This window comes from Cyclospora cayetanensis, unplaced genomic scaffold (assembly GCF_002999335.1).
Source record: "Cyclospora cayetanensis isolate NF1_C8 unplaced genomic scaffold, CcayRef3 CcayRef3_contig_48, whole genome shotgun sequence".
Taxonomy (NCBI): Eukaryota; Apicomplexa; class Conoidasida; order Eucoccidiorida; family Eimeriidae; genus Cyclospora; species Cyclospora cayetanensis.
Window position 1 is genome coordinate 216702 of NW_020312458.1, and position 8532 is coordinate 225233.

At 50.2% G+C, this 8532-nt stretch overlaps 4 protein-coding genes across 4 annotated transcripts; 2 read left to right on the top strand and 2 right to left on the bottom strand.

Moving 5' to 3' along the window:
- Positions 1-1472: 1472 nt before the first annotated feature.
- On the bottom strand, positions 1473-3019 carry LOC34621744 (fructose-bisphosphate aldolase 2). The gene is made up of 3 exons (XM_026334699.1): positions 2864-3019; positions 2676-2769; positions 1473-2452 (listed from the first exon to the last, which is right to left on the bottom strand). Exons 1-3 carry the CDS (start codon positions 3017-3019, stop codon positions 1473-1475), a joined length of 1230 nt encoding a protein of 409 aa, XP_026190484.1.
- Positions 3020-3303: 284 nt separating this feature from the next.
- Positions 3304-5090, top strand: LOC34621743 (mating-type switching protein swi10). Its single transcript, XM_026334700.1, has 5 exons — positions 3304-3408; positions 3738-3889; positions 4096-4307; positions 4435-4596; positions 4792-5090. Exons 1-5 carry the CDS (start codon positions 3304-3306, stop codon positions 5088-5090), a joined length of 930 nt encoding a protein of 309 aa, XP_026190485.1.
- Positions 5091-5643: 553 nt separating this feature from the next.
- On the bottom strand, positions 5644-6764 carry LOC34621742. The gene is made up of 3 exons (XM_022734936.1): positions 6303-6764; positions 5968-6051; positions 5644-5799 (listed from the first exon to the last, which is right to left on the bottom strand). Exons 1-3 carry the CDS (start codon positions 6762-6764, stop codon positions 5644-5646), a joined length of 702 nt encoding a protein of 233 aa, XP_022590676.1.
- A 112-nt stretch (positions 6765-6876) lies between these two features.
- LOC34621741 lies at positions 6877-7819 on the top strand. Its single transcript, XM_026334701.1, has 3 exons — positions 6877-7015; positions 7222-7452; positions 7632-7819. The coding sequence occupies exons 1-3, from the start codon at positions 6877-6879 to the stop codon at positions 7817-7819; spliced, it is 558 nt and encodes a 185-aa protein (XP_026190486.1).
- The last annotated feature ends 713 nt before the right edge of the window (positions 7820-8532 follow it).

Genomic DNA, 8532 nt, shown 5'->3' on the forward strand with positions numbered 1-8532 from the left:
AAGTTATCTTTTGAAGGTCTTTGTTGCCGTATGCACGATACATGGTCCTGTCACGGGTCACATTAACAGCCCCGATAGAGTGGTAGGAACTGTGTGGTAGAAAACGTACTTCAGACAACCACTGATTTAGGACAGGACAACTGTGGCTTGGCATCACCATAAACTGTCTGTGCAGTATTCCAACGCTCCTTTTGCAAGATTGGCTGTGCCATTTTGACTGATGGAGTGCAAAATAGTATCCGCAGTGACTTTGCTGTGAGCATTAATGTGTAACACTGTATTAGATTACTGCCCAATTTAAAGGCTGCGACCACCAACCCGTCTACTGGTGCATTCTCAGTTCTATTTTCAAGGTTCTTACTGCAGCTTAGAACCCTTGCGAAGGAGCCATCAAACGCTTTGTATGCTCACTTACGTGGGCGAGTGAAACTCACAGCTTGAAGACGACGTGACCCATGAAAGATAATGAGTGCCCTAGTTGGAAGCGCTGGACCCCTCGTGAATTATGACGAGAATACACGGAACCATGAACGGCAAAACACTAGTGTTCTTCATTTTCTGCCCAATGGGCTAAGGACTAGTCTCTAAGTCTGAAAGTTGTCGAGCTTTTCACTGTGCCATTGAGCGAGGTAGGCACGTTTGTCTGAAGTTCCATATTTCTAACTTTGTCGTTTCCTCAATTCATTTAGGAGCCTTTAGATGCCACACGAATGTAGAGCAACAGTGCACAAAATACGGAGGGCTCCCTATCCTTAGATGCTTAAGCATGGGTGTTAACTGTGCCGTATTTGTCGGGCTTCTACGTTGTACGCAAGTCGAGCTGCGGTAGGTTCCACGCACCCTTCAACGTTTTACCGACAATCAATGGTAGATGCTTTTGTTTCCTTAAATTCGAGGTTGGCCGGTCTGGCCGCTCGGTACACCCAGCAGCCAACAAAACGCTTCCTTCTGAAGCTATAGCCCGTTAGTGTTGTATTTTAGCAAGATTGCCCTTTCGTAGCCACAAGCGGTATCGCGTAACGCAAACGAGTGTGCTAGTAGCGACCATGGCTTTAACTCTACTGACAAGCGCTTCTACTCATAATAAATTGTAATTCACGTATACTCGAGCCAGCGGGAACCAGGTAGGGGGGCACGCAGATCCGAAGCCAAAAGTATACCAGCAGTTCGGCAACTTTGGTGTGAATTATGCTATTGAGCCATGGCATAGGTAAAGGATGCATTAATCCAAATGCTAAGGAACTAGCCAAAGTAAAAAGGCTTAGTGCAGCCTGCACAGTTGGCCAAACGTATCAAGCATGCGCAGACGTCATAGTACTTTTGGCGGTGGTAAGCAATCACTTGGCATATCGAGCATGAAGGTAGCAACGTATGAGAAATCAACAATTTGGTGCTTGACATGAAATAGCAATTGACGCTGCACGCGTGAAACCTTGCCGCTCTGTACTGTCAATAACTTTGTTAAGGTACTTTTAGTACACGTAATGCTTCTCAAAAAGGGACACAGCTGCTCCACCCCCGCCAGCGCCTCCTGCATATGTTCCCAACTGTGCTTCGCTATTTGCCTTTGCCCTCTTAAGCAGCGCTGCCTGAGCCTTGGCTTTATTTTCAGCATTTCCTGACCAGGCTTGCAGTGTGGAGGCTTGAAGAGCGCGTCCGTAAGAAAAGGTAAGAGCCCAAGGGTGGGGACCCATCTTATTCATTGCGTTGAGATTAGCAGAGGCCTCCTCCTCGGACTGCCCTCCAGAAAGGAACGTGATTCCAGGGAGAGCTGGGGGTACGGTACGCGCAAGGGAACGAATGGTATAGAAGGCGATTTCTTCCGGCTTGGCCTTAGTGGGACACTCAGATCCAGGTGTCACCATGTTTGGCTTGAGCAGTGCGCCCTCCAGCATAACTCCTTGGTCACTCAGCTGTTTGAATACTGCAGCTAGTACCTTCTCAGTTACTTGTGCACATGTGGCAATGTCATGGGTTCCATCTGTAAGAATCTCCGGCTCGACAATTGGCACAAGCCTATTTTGCTGGCAAATTGCCGCATACCGCGCTAGGCCATACGCCACTTCTGCAATCGAACGGTCGGAAGGCTTCCCCTGGCTGGGATCAATTGAAAGCACCGCACGCCACTTGGCAAAGCGAGCGCCTGCTGCGTAGTACTTCTGACAGCGTTCAGCCAGGCCATCCAGGCCCATAGTTGCCTTCTCATCGTCAGTTCGAGGAATCGTCTCTAATCCTTTATCCACTTTGATACCAGGAATTATGCCTTGCTTTTTTAGCAGGTCAACCATCAAGACACCATCTTGATTCTTTTGAAACAAGGTTTCTTCGAACAGGATACAGCCTGAGATAAACTGTCCGAGGCCCTCGGTAGAGAACAACAGATCTCTGTATGCAGCTCTGTTAGCTTCGTCATTCTGAAGTTTGATGCTATCGAAACGCTTCTGAATTGTCCCTGAAGGTATTCAACTGCGCACTGGGAATAATTCGATTTCGTACAACGAGGCCGCTTCATGCGAGCCTCGTGAGCATCGAAACGCTTGTGCAGAAAGATACGCTACAGTCTCTTCTAAGTGTTTCAGTCGAGGGGGGTGTCGCGCGCGCTAACGGCACTGTGCATGGTGGCTCCGTTTAAGGGGCTTCACTCATGTAAGCTGAGAGGCAGTATAGAATCGCACCAGTGGATTCGTCAGCGGCAAGTATGCCCTTCCCAGGAGCTGCGATGGCTTTGGCAGTTGCCGCCAGCTCGTTAGCAATGCTCTGTGGAAGCTCCTGTGAGCGTATTGCACCGTAATAGCACTCGGCTTTGTATGCGAGAGCAACACATGTATTGTCACCAGGTCACTCAGAGTCCCAGACAGGCAACGCCTTGCAGCAGATCAAGCCCCCCGCAATCTAATTCTGCGTAGGCTGCTAATAACACAGAAGGCAGCTTTTGTGTGGCTTGAAAAAACGATACTGTTAAGTGATGCTTATTGCTTCTGACTAGTGACTTCGTGCAGGGTACTCCGATGCATGGCATGGAGTTGTCTTACCATTGGTGGTCTTAGCAAGAGCTGTAGTGCAATAGAGAATCGTTCAGTTCACAAAGAATCCAGTATTTACAATTGAATGCGTGCACGGTTGTGGCGATTGATGTACTTGCAGAGTGAATAGCTTCATACCGCACCTGGGTGCGCCTTTTTCTGGGGCAAGAGTATGGCAGTGCTTCACTAGGAGCGCTAGCAAAATCGAGAAGAGCCACAGCATACACCACTATTTTATAAATATATACGTCTTTCAGCCTAGATGTTTCCTAGCATAATAATGGAGTTTCCAGAGATGGGCTTCAGTGCACTTGGGGCTGTCAATCCTGGCTGTAACGATTGCATGTCCCCCAGTGATTTGCAGCTAGCTGGTGTTGCTCTGCAGGTGGATTCCTTTTGAGTTATTTTTAATGAGAGTGTGTAGTGCTTGCCATGACTGATGCGCTTGTACATGCATCGCCTTCTCTTCCTGTGCGGCTCATCTACATGCTCTTGGCCACCAACGAAGGTTTGAAGGGAATGAATTTACACGTCTTTAACTCATCATACTTGTAACACAGATAATATTCAAACGACCGCATGCCTCGTCAGCCAGAACCTTCAGGACAGGTACTTCCGAGCAAACCCGTGTGACTGCTTCTGAATCAATGCTCTCTCCGCTGAAGCGCTCACATGTAGCAGACCCGCGGGATTCAGAAGCCGTCACAATATCAGATGGAACCGATTCAGCATCCAGCGGATGCATCCGGAGCGGATCTACAACCGTCCACCCCAATACGTGTGCAGCAGCCTCTAGCATTTTCTCACCCGAAAGCAAGCTGCATGGTTGTTGCATCTTTGAGACAGCAAGCGAATCCAATTCTGAAGTGGGTTCTCGCCTTATCATGCCTACTGTAGCTAAATTTATGGCGGCCTACACGCACGCATGTGGGCCTTCTTACCATTTTTGACAGCCCTAGGCTTTGCGCACTTTTGAATTATTCTGTCTCCCTGCTTACTACAGTACACCCAATGTAGAAGTAAAAGCTGTAAATTGGTGTTTAAGAGGGGTCACGGCGTGTTATGTCATCAGGTACTTTACCTCCGTTCCCTATTGCTTGGCGCCGATTGCTCCAGACTTCCTTGTGGGTGTTGGCACCTGCGTAGTCTTCCTCAGTCTGAAGTTTCATCGCCTGCACCCAAAGCAGCTGGTGCAGCGTTTAGTTCTGCTCCAGAGGTGCCGTGAGCTGAGCAAGCGCTTTCTCCTCCTGCTGAACGACGTGGACGGGGCCCATGCCTCCCTAGGTATGCACCAAAATGTCTGCCTCCCCAGACGCTATGGCTTCCTGTCGATGGAAGAGATGTAAATTTCCTCCATGCCCAGTTCACAGGTTCGTGTACGAAGACAACTTTCGGCGTTAATGTCTCGCAGCTCAAGTTACTCTGCACGCGTTTCACCATGGCTTCATGCTGGTGGTTGCGGCCTCGCCCCCTGAGGCTGCAGAACTGCTCCAGCAGTTGAAGGCGTCCGAAAACCGAGCTCCAGATTGTCTGCAGCCGACGCTAGATGCGCGTCATGCACCCCGTTGTGCCGGTGGGTAAATATTGGCCTGCTGGGCCTCTAGCAGTGTCTCGTCTTAAAAGCTCGCGTTGCGAGACGCGGTACCAGAGGCACTCCCGAGAGGGCGGTGCTTTGTGCTGGTGCTGAGGGGCATTTGCATCTTTTACAAAACCTTTCCCGTGGGCTTTCGACTAGCTAATGCCTGCGCGTTCCCTGTGTTCGGCGCAGAGGTGCTTCGGGTGCTTCCTGCAGTAAACCGTGCCGATTTCGTGTCGCTCGCGAAGGAGTTCGGGTGCATGAGGAGCATCTTCCTCGCCAAGCAACAAGCGCTACAGCAGTGCCCCGGCATTGGACCCAAAAAAGTGCGCGCGCTGCTTGCAGCGTTTCAAGAGCCTTTCTTTCCCGACACAGACGCAAGGTACTCGGGCGACCCTCTGAAGCCTGCCTCTGGTGTAATGTCGAAGGAGGACAGCCCTTCAGCAAGCGGCAAGACCATTACGAAAGATAGGAAAGGCAGAGAGGCTTAAGGCTTCGGCGCCTTCTAGCAGTGCCGGGGTTCCTCTGCCCAAGATCGCTCGTCAGAGGTGGCGAGTGTGTTTAGAGGACCAAGTATAAGAGGCAGCGGTTTGGCCTCCTCACTTGGCGTTGAAAGTGTATAGTATTCGTCCGAACGGCAGGTTCTAGATTCTCTCCATCCTACTACACTTTGTACCCGTTACACGAGGAAAAAAGACCCCGCCTATAGGCAACGCCCTTAAGAGCATCTAACGGGATACGCTTGACCAGTCCGTGGCATCGCTTCACCCTAAAAACAGATTGTGTTTTTTAGTTAGCTAACTGCCTAGCACGGGGACGCACCGCCCTTGTCGAAAACTCCATCGTCCGTTCTGGATAAGCCAAACAGGTGCGCAAACCCGCAAATGTGGCATAAAGTATCGCTAAAAAGGCTCATTTCACAAGCAACCGAACAGAAACATTTTGAGAGCCTTTGGCGTACTCCTTTGGCTAGCACTAAAAAGAACCACAAATTTATTTCTTCATGCCGGCGCCCGCCGAGGTCGCCACTCCTCAAGCAAACGCTCAAGCTGTTGGCCAGTTGACGCGATAAACATTCAGATTATCCACAGGAATGCTATGGGAGTACCACTCAACCCTCTGCTGTGGTGGCTCTGGCTGCTGTAGCGCACTGAGGCATGCGTCCAGGGCAGCACGCAAATCTCCAATCAGTTGCTGAGGCTGCAGAAAAAGAACATTCTCACAACGCGCTCTGATTTCCAGTTGTCACACCATGAAGCGACAGCCTTCGACCAGTCTGTAGTGTGCGAGAGCATTCGACGCAAATCTGCGGGCTAAGAGTTCGGCATAGGGAGGTTCGAACGCTCGGGAAAAAGAAACTGCACTTACAGTTTTCGTTCCTATAGAATCCGCGATGCGCCTCCGGAAAGCGTCACCCTTGTACTGAACAACAAACGTGCACGGCTGCTCCACCTGAACGCCAACCCAGGAATACACAGAGTACATCAGCTTTTTGTCCACTATGAAGCTGAACTGGTTTGGAGGAACGTACTGCGTGCATCCGTGGGAGAAGCATGGCTTGTGCATCAGTAGGCTCATTCTGCCCATGCCGGCCCCTCTGTATTAAGGAATGGTGAGAACTTTGAAGGGAATCCATCGACTTAACTATGCTAGCCACGCAACCAAAATGTGTGCAGAACCCATATGGGCACAGTTGTACTTACGCCACAGTGGTATGCGGCACGCGGCACTTCGTCGACGTCTACAATGAGAAAGCTGACATTGGAGCCAACCGAATTAGCCATGGCCATAAATTGATCAAGCAGCTGCTTGTTGTGGTTATTGAATTTCACAGAGAAGAAAATTGCCAGGGGCTGTGCCGGCTGCCGGTACACCTCGGCTTCGAATGCATCCATGTCCCGAATGACCTTTACATTTTCTGGAGCACTGCCTGACGAAGCAGCCGCCACTTCACCAAAGCTGCCGGGGATACCGCCTTCTGCTGCAGAACGCCGCGATAGAAATGGGAATGCTTCCGTTATAGGGGCCGCCGCAGATGTGGCCCCCCTGGAAGCCAACGCAAGGAACGGCCGATATGAGGGGCGCACAGATCTGGAAAAGCCAACCCTGACCGCTGAGCGGCTGGCGACGGTGGTGCAGTATTTCCGTATTGCTGACGGCGCCATGGTGCCAAGACAGCAAGTGAGCCGGCCAAGCTTGTCTCCACGCGAGCGACGGGAGAAGAGGGTAAAGCAGGATGTGAACTGTTCACATCTATCAACGTGAAACCACGAAATTATGTGTGGCAAATCGGCGAATGCCTTCTGGGTTTGCGGCACATGCAGTGGAGGCTCTTTGGGGCTGCAGCCTCCTAGGATCGTATTAGCCGATCCACTGCTCGTACAGAGAAAACGCCCTCGCGCGGCCTGTGCAATAGGTTATTTGACATCGCACATGCCACATATTTACATTTAAGTCTTGTCCAGGGTGTTCATGGGAAAATTTGCGCCTGGGGATCCTGCTGTCGTTCAGTTGTGACGGTTGGCTGTCTTCTCCAGTATGCTTTGCAAGGTACCCTTTAAAAGCATGCGCGTCTCTGTAGCATTGAACATGGGGATGCGTCTCCATTTACGTGCTTTTAAGGTCTGAACATGAACGGAAAGCGGCGTCCGAAGCCTGGATCTGTCCTCTGGGGGGCAAGGAAATTTTTAGTGATTCTGCTGTTGATAAAACTGCAGCAACTCTGCTGGCTGGCAGCTGCAATTCAAACAGGAAATGACACAATCGATATCTCTTGGGTCTTCTCCTTGAAGTCGGTTAGCCGAATGGTACCACTGCAACAGCACACTGAAGCCTCGAGGCGACTGCAAGACAGTAAGAAGGCACCGTGCATGGAAAATCCAGTCATTTGCATTGGCTTCTTCGTAACACTCTACATATGTATAAGATGTTACATCGCATCGTTCATATGTATTGCGAGTGACGATACACAGCCACTCGTGCTTACAGCCATCTTTCCTCAATTGTATAATGGTTGACCTTGTGCGCTGCAGTTTTGACTGGCGATTCGCTGAATTTTGACAGACCTATAACAATATTGCTGCATCAGAGTCCGCTGCAGTCCCACCAGCAGCTTCTCCTCTTTCACGCCTCGCGCGAAGCATTTGCTGAGGAGGAACGTCTCATGCCAGGCATTTTCGTGTCCCATTTCAGAACCCTCCTTGTGGGTTATTCACACTGATTCTGAACACACATAACTATAAGTGAAAGCATAACTTACATTGAGCACGCTCGCTTTCTAGTGTGAGCTGATAGAAGAGACACCTCATGAGCCGTACGCTGAGTTGCTTCAATGCACCAGCAAGGATGGTAGTTGAATTTAGAGCATAGTAAGGAAGGTGACTGCGTTCAACGATGCTGAGAAGTCGTATGCGTGTGTCAGTCCGGCTCTCAGCTCCTTGTATTCGCTGGATGTGATGCGCTTGTTGGGGATGTCGTCTTGTCGCAGTTTGTAGTTAACGCGGCCTCAGACGTCAGCAAGGATGCTCGGGAGGTGCTGCGTGTTGGACTGAAAAACGCTGGTCTTGTGAACAGATTCTTGGATCTAGGCGATGAGGAAGAAACGGTGAAGCATTCCAAGTTGCCGTTTTATGGACAGAAGGATCTTGCGAAGGAATATAGTGAAGCTGTAGCCTCTGCAGAGGCATTTGTGCGCGATCTGCAGCGTGTTTTCACCTCTCGGACAAAGCGTGCACTGGCCACGGAAGGGGTAGCGGAGATGTGCTGATGATGTACATTTTAAAATATGACCCCTGAGCCTTTGCTAATTAAGATATACACACATTGCATGTTTTTTTCGACTTCCAGTAGGTCCGGCAGATACCTTGTACTTTATCTAGCGGTTCTTTTCCTGCAAAGTGTGCCACATCCCATGAAACCTCTAATGTCGTTATT

Coding starts and splice junctions, on each gene's coding strand:
- LOC34621741 (XM_026334701.1), top strand. CDS start 6,877: ATGTGTGGCAAATCGGCGAATGCCTTCTGGGTTTGCGGCACATGCAGT. Junction 7,016..7,221: donor TCGCGCGGCCTGTGCAATAG/GTTATTTGACAT, acceptor CGTGCTTTTAAG/GTCTGAACATGAACGGAAAG. Junction 7,453..7,631: donor CTCGAGGCGACTGCAAGACA/GTAAGAAGGCAC, acceptor TGTGCGCTGCAG/TTTTGACTGGCGATTCGCTG.
- LOC34621743 (XM_026334700.1), top strand. CDS start 3,304: ATGGAGTTTCCAGAGATGGGCTTCAGTGCACTTGGGGCTGTCAATCCT. Junction 3,890..4,095: donor CAAGCGAATCCAATTCTGAA/GTGGGTTCTCGC, acceptor TTATGTCATCAG/GTACTTTACCTCCGTTCCCT. Junction 4,308..4,434: donor CGGGGCCCATGCCTCCCTAG/GTATGCACCAAA, acceptor AATGTCTCGCAG/CTCAAGTTACTCTGCACGCG.
- LOC34621744 (XM_026334699.1), bottom strand. CDS start 3,019: ATGCCATGCATCGGAGTACCCTGCACGAAGTCACTAGTCAGAAGCAAT. Junction 2,770..2,863: donor GGCTTGATCTGCTGCAAGGC/GTTGCCTGTCTG, acceptor ATACGCTCACAG/GAGCTTCCACAGAGCATTGC. Junction 2,453..2,675: donor TGCCGCTGACGAATCCACTG/GTGCGATTCTAT, acceptor GAATACCTTCAG/GGACAATTCAGAAGCGTTTC.
- LOC34621742 (XM_022734936.1), bottom strand. CDS start 6,764: ATGGCGCCGTCAGCAATACGGAAATACTGCACCACCGTCGCCAGCCGC. Junction 6,052..6,302: donor GTGCCGCATACCACTGTGGC/GTAAGTACAACT, acceptor GTTGGCGTTCAG/GTGGAGCAGCCGTGCACGTT. Junction 5,800..5,967: donor ATTCTATAGGAACGAAAACT/GTAAGTGCAGTT, acceptor CTTTTTCTGCAG/CCTCAGCAACTGATTGGAGA.